At 38.5% G+C, this 16,315-nt stretch overlaps 1 protein-coding gene across 2 annotated transcripts in view; it reads right to left on the reverse strand.

Annotated features, from left to right (window-relative positions):
- Positions 1-2,259: 2,259 nt before the first annotated feature.
- Positions 2,260-16,315, reverse strand: part of NDUFAF5 (NADH:ubiquinone oxidoreductase complex assembly factor 5) — a 39,332-nt gene continuing 25,276 nt past the window's right edge. The window contains exons 9-11 of one of the 2 annotated variants that reach the window (XM_007526045.3): positions 3,631-3,714; positions 2,518-2,600; positions 2,260-2,371 (exon numbers count right to left, since the gene is read on the reverse strand). In XM_007526045.3, coding sequence (XP_007526107.2) covers positions 2,279-2,371; positions 2,518-2,600; positions 3,631-3,714 — 260 coding nt within the window. In that variant the 3' untranslated portion in view covers positions 2,260-2,278. Of the gene's footprint in view, positions 2,372-2,517; positions 2,601-3,630; positions 3,715-14,350; positions 14,454-16,315 lie in introns of those variants that run through there. The other variant, XR_009548548.1, reaches the window with a different exon arrangement.

The raw sequence follows: 16,315 nt of genomic DNA on the forward strand, positions 1-16,315 counted from the left end.
CTCTGGCTTATGGTGGTACTGGGGATTGAACCTGAGACATCAGAGCCTTAGGCATGAGAGTCTTTTGCATAATCATTATGCTATCTCCCCAACCCTGACTTCAGGATCTTAATCAGACTGCTAGACTGTACTTATGCCTTTGTTCTACACTTCTCTGTATGCTTCAGTTTCCTCATGCATTACAGATTGACCATGTTATATAGTTTTTTCACCAAAGGCTGGTAAGTTGTTCTTTGGAATTCTGATCCCCATACCCTCCAATATCCCATTCCCAGTCTTAGCACAAACTCCTAACACTGAGATACAGGTACTGCCCCTGATTATTCTTCTGCAGGATTTGCTTTGCTCTAACAGAACTAGCAATGAGCATCCTGAGACATGCATATGTCTTGTGCAAAGAGAAGAGTCAAGTCAGATCTGACTTTCTAAAGTGCTGACAGTTTACCTGTGTCTGGTTTTAACATTGGTTACATGAAAAGGTCAACTTTGTTTTTTAAAAAGTCCTTGAGCATATCCATAGCACTGTGTTCATCTTAGAGCTTGCACCAATACTCAGTATCAATAGTCCATCATGATAACTAATTGTCAGCAATACAGCAGTTAAGATAGAAAGGAACTGACTGAGAAACATCTCAATGTCAGATGCTTCTCTGGTTTCATTTTGGGTGAGCCCCAGTCAGGCTTTCCGGTTTTTAGAACATTGATCTTAATAGTCCTAGGAAATGAAATTTTAGGCCTCCTAAATGTCCCTTGGGAAATTCTATTTTGAGACACAAGGGACTCAAACTTCAAGACTATCTCAGGTCCAGTTCTCTCTAAGAGAAGTATATATTCACTTTACATTTAATTTCAAATAAGCTATGTACCATACTTAAAGAAATAACTTTTCAGAGACTGGGCATGAGACATTACGTAAGTAGAAAATATTAGTTGTCTGTTGCTATGTCACATGTTATTCCAACTAGAGTGGCTTAAACTATAACATTTACTACCTGTTTCTGTGGCTTAGAAATTTGGGAGTGGCTTAGGTAGTTTTTACTCTGTATTCTCAGGAAGTTGTCATTACAACATCAGCAGGTACTACCATAATTTGGAAGGTAGATGGTGGTTGTAAGATCTAATTCCAAGAAGGCTGACTTACCCGGTTGTGGCAGGAAGTTTCTTTCTATTTCAATCTTCTTCCATGGTGCTGCTTGAATACTTTCATATTATGACAGCTGAATTTCCCTACAGTGAGTGACCCCAGATGAAGCAAAAAGGTAGAAGCCAACTCCCCCCCTCCCCCACCCCCAATCTTTCCTTGGAAGGAGCACACCATGACCTCCATATGTATTTGTTGGAAGGAAATACATTTTTTTTTAAGTCACCATAGATTCCAAAGCATTATATGTTTGTTAACAATTCACCAGTGTTCACTGTGCCAATGATATTCAAATTAATTTTTCCGTTTTCCTATTTTAAATATTCTATTTATTTATTATCGGATAGGCAGAGAGGAACTGAGAGGGGAAGGAGAGATAGAGAGGTAAAGAAACAAGAGAGATTCCTGCAGCCCTGCTTCACCACTCATGAAGTTCTCCCCCCTACAGGTGGGGACCAGGAGCTTAACCAGGTGCAACACTGTTGGCTCCTCAAATTATTTCTAAACCAGGAAAACAAGTGTATGTCAAGTATTCAGACAAATAACTTAAAACACTCTTATGTTATCCTTATATATTGTGTGGAGAGAAAAAACAAAAACTACCTGTCTTCAGTACAGGCCATATTAGAATTATTTTTCTTTAGTGGATAAAAATGGCACTAAAAGAACAAGATAGAACTGTAGTGTGCCTCAGGAAATGAGGCACAGGAACTCTGGTGGAGGAAACCATGTGTGAGTGGTTATACCCCTGGACATATAATTTTGGGGTTATACCCCAAAATTATACCCCTGGACACTTATAACTTTATAAAAAACTTAAATTACTATTTTTTTATTTTAAAGAAATTTATATTGGTAAACATATTTGGTAACTTTTTAGAGAAATTGTTTCTTGCTTTTGGGCTAAAGTTGAAACAAGGCACTAGAATCACTAGGTAAAAGTGTCCATATGAAAACAGAAATGACATGAAACTGAACTGGTTACTAAATACAGATGTAGTATTAGGTTGTTCTAAGTATCAGAAATCTGTTAGCAAATACCTTTTATATTGCTTCTTGCTTCAGAAGGACTTTTATATGTGAAAGTTACCCATCTCTGATAAAAATTATGGACTCCATTAACACCATGTAAAATATTTATTGTGACTTTTTCTCCTGAGACATAAGATTATTTATTTTCCCTAGCTCTCCAAATGATGCAGTTGCTGAACCTCTTTCAGCTGGTCTTGCCTGAAAATGATAAAGATTAAAGATATTACAAATAGATAAGTGCATGGTCTTAAATTCCTTAAAGCAGTTTTTTAGTCCCCCACTTAATAAATGAAAAGTAAATAAAAATAAGAATTCACTAAGAAAAGTGGTTTATCTTATGTTACCTGTGAATCATGGTATTTCCATCCTATCATGTAATAGATCTGGTAAGTGGCAGGTATTGAACCATCTTCATTTTTGTACATTTCTACAAAGATAAAAAAATGGTTTAAGTTTGAAAATAAAAGTAGAAAAAAAAATCTTCTCAATGAAAGTCCTATCCCCAAAGAGAAATGGATATTAATATACTCAGAGAAGTCTGAGACTTCCCCACACATGATAGCTTCACTATTAAGAAATTGACAGTTAAAGTCTATTTTGAAAAAGGAAATGGTAGGGTAGGGGAGATAGCATAATGGTTATGGAAAGAGACTCTTAAACCTGAGGCTCTGAAGTCTTAGGTTCAATCCCCTGCACCACCATAAGCCAGAGCTGAACAGTGCTCTGGCAAAAAAAAAAAAAAAGGATATGGTGCTAAAGAATTTGTGTTTTTAGAATAAAAACAAGAAATCTCATAATGCCTTATAGAAAAATCACATGAGGTGGGGTAGATAGCACAATAGTTATGCAAACAGACTCTCATGCTCAAGGCTTTGTCAAGTCCCAGGTTCAAGCCCCCACACCACCATAAGCCAGAGCTGAGTAGTGCTCTGGTAAAGAAAGAAAGAAAGAAAGAAAGAAAGAAAGAAAGAAAGAAAGAAAGAAAGAAAGAAAGAAAGAAAGAAAGAAAGAAAAGAGGGAAGAGAGGGAAGAAAGGAAAGGACAGAAGGAAGGAAGGAGGAAGGAAGGAAGGAGAGAAAGGGAGAGAGGAAGGTAGGAAGGATGGAAGGAAGGGAGGAAATCACATTAGCAATTTTAGGAGAAACACAACTAGCAGATGAACAGTTGGGAAGGTAGCTCTGTGGGTGGGTAAAACACTGGACTTGTATGTGTGAGACCAAGGGTTGGAGAAACTGGTCTTTTAGAGCAAACAACATGCATGCTTGAAGTCCCAGAGGCCGCAGGATGAATCTCCAGCACCACCTTAAGCCAGAACTGAGCAGTGTTCTGTAGTCTTCTCTCCCTACTCTCTCATCCTTTTTTCTCTCATAATAAATATATTGTTTAAAAGAGGTTAATAAACACAACAAGGAAAAGGTGCCCTAGCGAGCCAAGAGTGGAAAAGTCAGATCCCTTACCTCTATAGACTGCTGCAGCTGCCAGCATTGTGTCTCGGTGCAGTAAGGATTTTCTATTCCAGGCACAGTTACTTTCCCCCATACCTAAAAATACACTGCAGTCAACTTTAGAAAAAACATCAAATATTCTAAGCTGCTCAATATCATAAATATAATCCCATCTTACCTAACAGTCTGTCTGTTGCCCATTCTAAGTCACATAAAATAATCTAAGCCTCATTTTATTCTAAGATTGTAGTCAGGCTGCTCAGTAATTCTAAGACAAAACTACTTGATGCTTCTTTGACATCAAGACAAGAAAAGCAGTCAAATTTCAGTCGGCAAACCTATAAGCACACTTACACACAATGGTCTACTGTTAACCAGTTGGGGGGGAAAGAAAAATAAACCAAAACAAGGTAGCTTGTCCTCCATATGAGTTAGTGAGTCATATGTAGCTGTAGTTGATAAGTGCCTTTTAAAATTTATTTATTTATTTTTTCACCAGAGTTATCACTGGGGCTTGATACTTGCAAGATGACTCCACCACTATCAACGGCTATTTTTCCCAGCACTTTTTCCCCCTCCCTCCCTCTCTCTCTCTCTTTCTTTCTTTCTTTCTTTCTTTCTTTCTTTCTTATGATACAGACAAAGGAAAATAAGGGGGGGCAGAGACAGAGAGAGAGAGAGACACCTGCAGCAATGCTCCAATCCTCCTGAAGCTTCCCCATGAAGGTGGGAGCCAAGGGATTGAACCAGAATCCTCACATAAGGTAAAGTATATGCACCACTGCCTGGTGACAAACTAATATTCTATTCCTTCTAAACTTATGAAATGTAAGTTTCATAATCAAGAAACTTGGAAGAATTTTTTTTCTTAATTTTTAAAATCCCATACTAGAAAGAATTATGTGCATTCCTTTTAGGGGACTTTTCTAAGTATTTTAAAATTTATCTTTAGATTTCCTTCCTTCAAGTTGACAGCTAAAACATAGGATTGAAATTATTTAACTATTTACACCTATTGACATCTAATCTTTGGCAAAGGTGCCCAGACTATTAAACGGGGGAAGAAGAGTCTATTCAACAAATGGTGTTTGAAAAATTGGGACAAAACATGCAGAATAATGAAATTATGCCACTATATTTCACCAAACATAAAAGTAAACTCCAGGGAGTCGGGCTGTAGCGCAGCGGGTTAAGCGCAGGTGGCGCAAAGCACAAGGACCGGCATAAGGACCCCAGATCGAACCCCGGCTCCCCACCTGCAGGGGAGTCGCTTCACAGGCGGTGAAGCAGGTCTGCAGGTGTCTATCTTTCTCTCCTCCTCTCTGTCTTCCCCTCCTCTCTCCATTTCTCTCTGTCCTATCCAACAACGACGACAACAACAATAATAACTACAACAATAAAACAACAAAGGCAACAAAAGGGAATAAATAAAATTAAAAAAAAAGTAAACTCCAAATGGCTTAAGAACTTGGATGTTACACCAGAAATTTTCAAATACTTAAAGGAAAATATTGGCAGAACTCTTTTCCGTCTAAATTCTGAAGGCATCTTCAATGAAACAATTCCAATTACAAAGAAGACTAAATCAAAAATAAACCGATGGGACTACATCAAATTGAAAAAGCTTCTGCACAGCAAAAGAAACCACCACACAGAGACCTCCCACAGAATGGGAGAAGATCTTTACATACCATACATCAGATAAAAAGCTAATAACCAAATATATAAAGAGCTCACCAAACTCAGCAACAAGAAAACAAATGAGGATTCGACTTCCAGAGGCGGAGCTATGAGCAGCAGACCACTTTCTCTCCTCTCCTCTCCTCCCCTCTCCTCTCCTCTCCCGGATCAACTAGGAATACCAAAGGAGACCACCCGGACCGAAACAAGACAGGACTAGAATGACCACAGGAACCCAGTAAATCACCCGTGAGTACAAACACGCATAGCTGGTGACAGAGAGGAGAGAGGGGCCTAAGGAGAGATTAAGTGACTGCTAACAGTTCAACAGTTTATCAGTGGAGACACCACCTCCAGTCTGCTCCACCAACAAGGGGACAGCTGAAGGGAGGAGAGGACTCCCCAGAGACTCACCAAGTGCAACTTTGAGTCTCCATTGCTACTACCCTCAGAATCTGGAGCAGCGACAGGGAGGGACACCAGGGGGCAGAGATCTAACCGGGAAACTCAGGAGAAGACCTATACCTCAGTGGCATAGCTGAGGGGCTGTGAAAGTCTCTTTGCATAACCACTGGATTATCTCTGCCACACCCTGCTTTATCTCTTGGTCAGGAGTCAGTGATTAAGCTAAGAAGCCTACTGATAGTTTAAAAGCCCTCAGGCTCCCATAGCCTACAGGGAAGAAAAAAAAAGAGGCTTTTACACCACTGAGCTCCAACTCAGGGATTGAAAAAACTGTTAACTTCCACCACTGTGAACCCTTTAATTAAATTACTTAGACACAAGTCAATCCAGGCAATAGTGATCAATAATTTGAAAAGTACTGATAAAGGGAACTCATAACATAATATATAAAATGGTTAAAACAACAAGAAAAAATATTGGAGACTCGAACCAGGACAAGAGTCCAGCTAAAAGTCCTCCAGAGGGTGAAGCACAAAACAACGAGTTCAACATCCAAACATTAGCTAAGGAAATAATAACAGGAGTGAGTAAAGAATTTGAAAAAATTGTAATCAGAAATGCAGGAACAACAAATGAGAATATGGAAGAAAATTCTAATTATCTCATGGTTATTAGAGAGCTGAAAGCTGAAATCGCTGAGCTAAGAAGGCAACTAGCTGAACAAGCTAAAACAGTATCAGAGCAGGGCAACAAAATAGATGAACTCCAGAAAACAGTAGAGAGCAGAGAGAATAGAATCTATGAGGCTGAAGACAGAATTAGCAATATTGAGGATGAATTAGAGACAACTAAAAAAGAAGTAAGAGATCTCAAAAAGAGATTAAGAGATGCTGAAAACAATAACAGAGTCCTATGGGATGACTTCAAAAGAAACAATATACGCATTATTGGCTTACCAGAGGAAGAAAGAGAAGGAGAGGAAGAAAGCATTCTCCAGGCCATAATAGCTGAAAATTTCTCTAGTCTAGACAACACCAAAGACATAAAGATTCAAGAAGCCCAGAGGGTCCCAAACAGAATTAACCCAGACCTAAAGACACCAAGACATGTCATACTTAGAATGGAAAGGAATAAGGATAAAGAAAGGATCCTCAAGGCTGCAAGAGAAAAACAAAGAGTCACCTACAAAGGAAAACCCATAAGATGAGCAGCAGACTTCTCCATACAAACACTACAGGCCAGAAGAGAATGGCAAGATATCTATCGAGTGCTCAATGAGAAAGGCTTTCAGCCAAGAATACTATATCCTGCTAGACTGTCATTCAGACTAGATGGAAGCATCAAAACCTTCTCAGACAAGCAACAGTTGAAGGAAGCAACCATGACCAAGCCCGCCCTGAAAGAAGTTCTGAAAGGTCTCCTATAAACAACCAGACCACCACAAATAGGACATATATCAAAACACTCTAAAACTCTACAAGAATGGTGTTAAAATATCTTCAATCTTTGATATCAATAAATGTCAATGGCCTGAATTCACCTATTAAAAGACACAGAGTAGGAAGATGGATCAGAAAACACAACCCAACAATATGTTGTCTACAGGAAACTCACCTAACTCAACAAGACAAACACAGACTTAAAGTGAAAGGATGGAAAACTATCATACAAGCCAATGGCCCACAAAAAAGGGCAGGAGCAGCTATTCTCATATCTGACATGACAGACTTTAAAATAGATAAGATTAAAAAGATGGGAATGGACACTACTTAATGCTCAGAGGATCAGTCAATCAAGAGGACTTAACAATTATTAACATCTATGCACCCAAGGAGAAGCCATCTAAATACATCAAACTTCTACTGAAGGAGCTACAGCAATATATTATTAATAGTAACATAATCATAGTAGGGGACTTCAACACCCCGCTATCTCAACTTGACAGATCATCCAGGAAGAAAATCAGTAAAGACATAAGGGAGCTAAATGAAGAGATAGATAAACTAGAACTATTGGACATTTTCAGAGTCATTCATCCCAAGAAACTGGAATACACATTTTACTCAAATCCCCATGGATCATTCTCAAGGATAGACCATATGTTAGGCCACAAAGACAGCATCAGCCAATTCAAGAGCACTGAAATCATCCCAAGCATCTTCTCAGACCACAGTGGAATTAAACTAACACTTAACAATCAACAAAAGATTAGTAACAGTCCCAAAATGTGGAAGCTCAACTGTACACTTCTTAACAACTTCTGGGTCAAAGAGGAAATCAAGGAAGAAATCAAAATGTTTCGAGAGTTCAATGAAAATGAAGACACAAGCTATCAAAATATTTGGGACACAGCTAAAGCAGTCCTAAGAGGGAAGTTCATAGCTATACAAGCACACATTAGGAAACAAGAAAAGGCACAAATAAACAGCCTGATTGCACATCTTAAAGACCTAGAAGAAGAACAACAAAGGAACACTAAAGCAACCAGAGGGACAGAAATCACTAAAGTTAGGGCAGAAATAAATAACATTGAGAATAGGAAAACCATACAAAAGATCAACAAAAGTAAATGTTGGTTCTTCGAAAGAGTAAACAAAATCAACAAGCCTTTAGCCAGACTCACAAAACAAAAAAGGGAGAAGACCCAAATAAGTCGGATAGTAAATGAAAGAGGAGATATCACAACTGACAATGCAGAAATTCAACATAACATGTGAGGCTTCTATGAACAACTATATGCCACCAAGCTAGAGAACCTGGAAGAAATGGATGATTTCCTAGATACCTACCAACTTCCAAAACTAAGTAAAGAGGAAGTGGATAACATGAACAGGCCCATCACAGCTAATGAAATTGAAACAGTTATCAAAAATCTTCCCAAAAATAAAAGTCCTGGACCAGATGGTTTTACAAATGAATTCTACAAAACCTTCAAAGAAGAACTAATACCTCCACTTTTAAAAGTCTTCCAGAAGATTGAAGACACTGGAATACTCCCTGCCAGCTTCTATGAAGCCAACATCACCCTGATACCAAAAGCAGACAGGGACACAACCAAAAAAGAAAACTACAGACCAATATCTCTGATGAACATAGATGCAAAAATATTGAACAAAATTCTAGCCAACCGGATAAAGCAGTATATCAAAAAGATTGTTCATCATGACCAAGTGGGGTTTATCCCAGACATGCAAGGTTGGTTTAATATACGTAAATCAATCAATGTGATCCACCACATCAACAAAAGCAAGACCAAAAACCACATGGTCATATCAATTGATGCAGAGAAAGCCTTTGACAAAATACAACATCCCTTTATGATCAAAACACTACAAAAAAGGGGAATAGATGGAAAATTCCTGAAGATAGTGGAGTCTATATATAGCAAACCTACAGCCAACATCATACTCAATGGTGAAAAACTGGAAGCATTTCCCCTCAGATCAGGTACCAGACAGGGCTGCCCACTATCACCATTACTATTCAACATAGTGTTGGCAGTTCTTGCCATAGCAATCAGGCAGGAGCAAGGAATTAAAGGCATACAGATTGGAAGAGAAGAAGTCAAACTCTCCTTATCTGCAGATGACATGATAGTATACATGGAAAAACCTAAAGAATCCAGCAAGAAGCTTTTGGAAATCATCAGGCAATACAGTAATGTGTCAGGCTATAAAATTAACATTCAAAAGTCAGTGGCATTCCTCTATGCAAACACTAAGAAGAAATTGAAATCAGTTCCTTTTTCTATAGCAACAAAAACAATAAAATATCTAGGAGTAAACCTAACCAAAGAAGTGAAAGACTTGTATACTGAAAATCATGAGTCACTACTCAAAGAAACTGTAAAAGACACAAAGAAGTAGAAAGATATTCCATGTTCATGGGTTGGAAGAATTAACATCATCAAAATGAATATATTACCCAGAGCCATCTACAAATTTAATGCTATCCCCATCAAGATCCCAAGCACATTTTTGAGGAGAATAGAACAAATGCTACAAATGTTTATCTGGAACCAGAAAAGACCTAGAATTGCCAAAACAGTCTTGAGAAAAAAGAACAGAACCGGAGGCATCACACTCCCAGATCTCAAACTGTATTATAGGGCCATTGTCATCAAAACTGCTTGGTACTGGAACATGAATAGACACACTGACCAGTGGAATAGAATTGAGAGCCCAGAAATGAGGCCCCACACGTATGGACATCTAATCTTTGACAAAGGGGCCCAGACTATTACATGGGGAAAGCACAGTCTCTTCAACAAATGGTGTTGGAAACAATGGGTTCAAACATGCAGAAGAATGAAACTGAACCACTGTATTTCACCAAATACAAAAGTAAATTCCAAGTTGATCAAGGACTTGGATGTTAGACCACAAACTATCAGATACTTAGAGGAAAATATTGGCAGAACTTTTTTCTGCATAAATTTTAAAGACATTTTCAATGAAACGAATCCAATTACAAGGAAGACTAAGGCAAGTATAAACCTATGGGACTACATCAAATTAAAAAGCTTCTGCACAGCAAAAGAAACAACTACCCAAACCAAGAGACCCCTCACAGAATGGGAGAAGATCTTTACATGCCATACATCAGATAAGAGTTTAATAACCAACATATATAAAGAGCTTGCCAGACTCAACAACAAGACAACAAATAACCCCATCCAAAAATGGGGGGAGGACTTGGACAAAATATTCACCACAGAAGAGATCCAAAAGGCCGAGAAACACATGAAAAAAATGCTCCAAGTCTCTGACTGTCAGAGAAATGCAAATAAAGACAACAATGAGCTATCACTTCACTCCTGTGAGAATGTCACACCACAGAAAAGGTAACAGCAGCAAATGCTGGAGAGGGTGTGGGGTCAAAGGAACCCTCCTGCACTGCTGGTGGGAAAGTCAATTGGTCCAACCTCTGTGGAGAACAGTCTGGAGAACTCTCAGAAGGCTAGAAATAGACCTACCCTATGACCCTGCAATTCCTTTCCTGGGGATATATCCTAAGGAACCCAACACATCCATCCAAAAAGATTTGTGTACACATATGTTCTTGGCAGCACAATTTGTAATAGCCAAAACCTGGAAGCAACCCAGGTGTCCAACAACAGATGAGTGGCTGAGCAAGTTGTGGTATATATACACAATGGAATACTACTCAGCTGTAAAAAATGGTGACTTCACCGTTTTCAGCCGATCTTGGATGGACCTTGAAAAAATCATGTTGAGTGAAATAAGTCAGAAACAGAAGGATGAATACGGGATGATCTCACTCTCAGGCCGAAGTTGAAAAACAAGATTAGAAAAGAAAACACAAGTCGAACCTGACATGGAATTGGAGTATTACACCAAAGTAAAAGACTCTGGAGTGGGTGGGTGGGTGGGGAGAATACAGGTCCATGAAAGATGATGAATGACATAGTGGGGATTGTATTGTTAAATGGGAATCTGGGGAATGTTATGCATGTACAAACTATTATATTTACTGTTGAATGTAAAACATTAATTCCCCAGTAAAGAAATAAATTATTTAAAAAAAAAAAGAAAACAAATGACCCCATCCAAAAATGGGGAGAAGATATGAACAGAAAATTCACCACATCCAAAGGGCCAACAAACATGAAACAATGCTCCAAGTCACTGATTGTTAGAGAAATATAAATAAAGACAACAATGAGATGGTGAGAATGTCATACATCAGAGAAGATAGCAGCAACAAATGCTGGAGAAGGACAAAGGAACCCTCCTGCACTGCTGGTGGGAATGTAAATTGGTCCAACTTCATGTGGAGAGCAGTCTTGAGAACTCTCAGAAGGCTAGAAGTGGACCTACCCTATGACCCTGCAATTCCTCTCCTAGGGATATATCCTAAGGAACCAAATATACCCATCTAAAAAGACTTGTATATACCTATGTTCATAGCAGTACAATTTCTAATAGCCAAATCCTGGAAGCTACCCAGGTGTCCACCAACCGATGAGTGGCTTAACTGTGGTTATATAAACACAATGGAATTCTACTCAGCTTTTAAAAGTGGTGATTTCACTTTCTTCACCCCATCTTCGATGAAGCTTGAAGTGAGATAAGTCAGACACAGAAAGAAGAATATGGGATCTCACTTTCAGGCAGAAGTTGTAAAAACAAGATCAGAAGGGAAAATAAGCAGAACTTGGACTGTAGTTGTTGTACTGCACCAAAGTAAAAGACTCTGGGGTGGGAGGGAGGGTTCAGGTCCTAGAACACAGGTAGCAGAGAAGCTAGTCGGTTGAACTGTTATGTGGAAAACTGGGAAATGTTATGCATGTACGAACTATTGTATTTTACTTTCAGCTGTAAACCATTAATCCCCCAATAAAGTTGAAAGAAGAATAAAAATAAACATCATTTTATTTAGTCTCTATATACTACATGATTGAAATCATTTTCTTAGATTTGCCTTACTACTGCCACAAAAGAAACCAGTAAGCTTCCCAATATCATGTTCTTCTGCAATTTAAAAATGCTCTACCAAGTTTTCAAGAGCATTATTAAAAACAATCAACAGATTAGTTGCAATAAATAAACCTTTCTCTTCTAATACCAAAAGGTTCTTTTAATTCCCTAAATAAATCTATGATACTAAAAAGAATGTTCCAAATCCTATGGCTCCACCAGCTCTAATTCATGAATAACAGACATACAAATAGACTAGTCAACATGGAGAAAAAGATAGATCTTAGCTCTTGTTCTCACAAAGGAATTAGATGTCCTGAACTAAACATCCAATCTTCAAGGTTGACAGACCAGATTATCTCTCATGTTTTATAGTGCTAATATTCATTAAAGTCTAATATGCACATATTCCTGGGCTGCGGAGACAGCTTAGCAGTTGAGCACTGGGTTTTCAAGGCTGAGACCATAGGATTCCTCCCTGGCTCCACCTGTCCCAGAGCTGAGCAGGGCTTTGATCTCTCCCTCTTTCTCAAAAATAAATAAATCTTGGCATCATGGTAGCATCTGGAACCCAGTGGCTAAAAAAAGAGTTAACATATAAAGCCAAACAAATTGTTGACTAATCATGACCCTAAACCTAAGAATATTACAGATTAAGTTTTGGGGTCTCCATTTTGGAAATAGCTAGTAGGTAGATTTTAGGTATATTCCAAGGGGCCCATGACTTTACTAGTTTTTGCCTGGGCCTGACATCTGATACGCAAGTGGACCCAAGTTATTGTCTGGGGAGATGATGTCACGAGTGGAACCAGTGGGGAAGCAATTACAGAAGCCAGACCTTCCACCTTCTGCACCCCATAGTGACCCTGGGTCCATACTCCCAGAGGGTTAAAGAATAGGAAAGCTATCAAGGGAGGAGATGGGATATGGCGTTCTGGTGGTGGGAATTGTATGGAGCTGTACCCCTCTTATCCTATATGGTCTTGTCAGTGCTTCTATTTTATAAAAAAATTAATAAATCTTTAGAAAAATAGAATAAAAAATAAAATAATAGCATTCTCATACATAGAGAAGCATCAACTATTAGAAATCAGTGACCTGGGTAGAGTGCAGGGCTTAACATGCACGAGGCTGTAGGTTTGATCCCTAGCACCATGTATGTCAGACAGTGCTCTGGTCTTGTTTGCTCCTTAAATAAATAAATCAGGGGTAAATAAGAACTCATATTCAGTGGTCTGGGAGGTGGCACAGTGGATAAGGCATTGAACTCTCAAGCATGAGGTCCTAAGTTCAATCCCCGGCAGCACATGTACCAGAGTGATGTCTGGTTCTTTCTCTCTCTCCTATCATTTCTAATGAATCAATACATAAAATCTTAAAAAAAAAAAAACTCATATTAAAAGAGTCTGCTACTGGGAGTATGGACCGACCAGTCAAGCCCATGTTCAGCGAGGAAGCAATTACAGAAGCCAGACCTTCTACCTTCTGCAACCCTCAATGACCCTGGGTCCATGCTCCCAGAGGGATAGAGAATGGGAAAGCTATCGGGGGAGGGGGTGGGATATGGAGATTGGGCGGTGGGAATTGTGTGGAGTTGTACCCCTCCTACCCTATGGTTTTGTTAATTAATCCTTTCTTAAATAAAAAAAATAAATTAATTAAAAAAAAATAAATAAAATAAATAAATAAATAAAAAAGAGTCTGCTGATGACGGTGACTGTGCTGCTTTTACTACTGCCCAGCTGGTCTGTTGCCGTGGTTTACAATAAAAGTAATACCAGTGAAAAGTTAGTTTTTTCATTAACTGTGACTAGAGTAGCCAAACTTCCTCACAAAAGAAGCAAATGGCCAAGTTTCCTCCTCCCATGGAAGCAGTGTGTTGTGGTAGACTTTGGGGTAATAATCCAATTTTGACCCTTACACATACTTACTGAACCTCTGTTAAACTAAGTTCTACTGCTTCTGAAATGGAGTGATACTACTTCTTAACACATGAGGGTAAACCTTTACTGAAGACCCACATTCAGGGATTTCTGACTAGTTTTAGGCTTTGGAATAGCAGCACAGTCTAGCCAGCAAGCAATAGTTTAAGACTCTCACAGTGTTTTTAAGGTTATGTTCAACTGCTTATTAAATTTTCAAAAAATTGATTATGGTTTACTTGGAATAATACTAGCCATTGTCTGAAAGTTTTTAACTGAACTTACCTTAAAAATCACTGTGAAAGTCTCCAAAACTGCTCATGCACTCACTGGCTGATATGCAACTTGTTTTTTTTAAAACTGGATCAACATTCCACTTTTTTTTTCTCTGTGAATTAATAATAATGGCAGCTTAAACAAGACATATCACAGCCATCAAAAGAAATTTTAACACAAAGAAATTTACCAAAAACCAATTTGAAGCCTTCCATCTTCTAGTGTAAAGTAGCACACCTAGAAGTCTCTCAAATTCCTCTGCTCTTTTATTCATCCCCGGCTGCTCTTCTTCCCACCTCAGATGCCTCAAATCCTTTTACAGTGGAGTGCTTCATCGCAGAGTCTGAACCAGGATGCTAGACTAGGATTAAACCTAGTTTTACTCTTTACTAAATATATCATCTTGTGCACTTTGCCTTAATAACCTCAAGCATGACAGAAAGTGGCCTTGTTAAAGCTAAAGTTCACCCTCTTCATAAAATATGCCTCATAAACACTGATAGAAGATGAGCTGATTATCCCTCCTCTATACAAAATTAGCTCAACGCACACAAGGCTCACCTGATGAAATCTAGAAGCCTTTGATAAACTGTCCTGCACCATTTCCCATCATCTTCCCACTCTTCATTCAAATAGTGCTGAGTGACTATAGTTCTTAACTGAATAGAAGTGTGCATCCATCCTCTTGCATTTCCACTTCACTCAGTTATTTCCTCATCTGAGTGCAAAGGGCCCAGCCCCTCAAACTCACCCTTCAATCTCCTGATAAAATGACTTTAAGTGTTATTTCTTCTTTTCTGTAAAAGCTTCCCTAATTCAGCAGAGCTAGGGGCTTTTTCTCTAGTTAGTCGCTCAGTATTTCAAAGTCAACTATCTCATTTTAGAGTTAAATGCATCTCTATGTTATCTTTCTACTCTAGCATAAATGGATAGCACATGGCAGGTGTTCAGTAAACACTAAGTAAGTAGAAAATCACCCAGTTAATGCTTATATTTACTTTTTAAAATACTGTTTTAAAAGTAAAGTTTTAAAGTTATCTTTAGGCAATGATTCTCTTTATCTTAAGGATAAGAGACATCGAATACAAAAAAAGTCATAATTTATATATAAAGGGCTTTACAGTGAAAACAAGAGAAGCACTGGCAAAGCCTCTTTAAAAGTTAGCAATTATTCCTCAAAACACATGACCTTTTTCAAATCCCAAGGATAGCAGGAACCAACTAGGAAGGGGAATGAGGTAATCTTCCAGAGGATAGAAATGTTCTGTACCTTGGTCTAGGCAGAGGATGAAAACACAAGCAGTTGGGGGGATCTCACAGACTGCTCCACTGGCAGAACACATATTCTACCATGATGAGGGCCCAGGTTCAAGTCCCTAGCCACCACATGGGACCTGTGCAAATGGGGAAACTCATAAGCAGTGAAGCAGAGCTATGGTGTCTGTCCTCCTTCTAAAAGTCTTTGGCCCTCTATCTGAAAACAAAGCAGGAGCAATGAAATCATGCCGACATAAAGCCCCAATGAAGCTCCAGAGGCAAAATAATAATGACGAAACAAAAACAAACAAGTAGCTATACACTTGATTAGTTTTAACTTCAATGAAACACATAATACTCCATTGTACAACATAAGACTTGATTCAAATTACTCCAAGATTAGTGTGACCATTGTCAAGACACTTAACTTCTTGATGTCTTTACATGCTCATTTGTAAAATAAGGGTATTATAAAACCTCATAGAATTGTGACTAGCACAAAGTACTGTATTTTTAACTCAGTGGATAGTAACCTTTCCCAAATGATAGGTTTAATCTCTAGTCTACTTCTCTTTTCTTTGTTGAAATGAATCACAGGGAATTTATTACATAACAGAACAAAATGAATGTGATGTTTGAAAAATATTTTTATCATTAGGATCTCAGTAAGTCATCAGCCTATCACCATCTCTCAAGCTTTCAGATGAAGAGTGAATG

The sequence above is a fragment of the Erinaceus europaeus genome, chromosome 1, assembly GCF_950295315.1.
Source record: "Erinaceus europaeus chromosome 1, mEriEur2.1, whole genome shotgun sequence".
NCBI lineage: Eukaryota > Metazoa > Chordata > Mammalia > Eulipotyphla > Erinaceidae > Erinaceus > Erinaceus europaeus.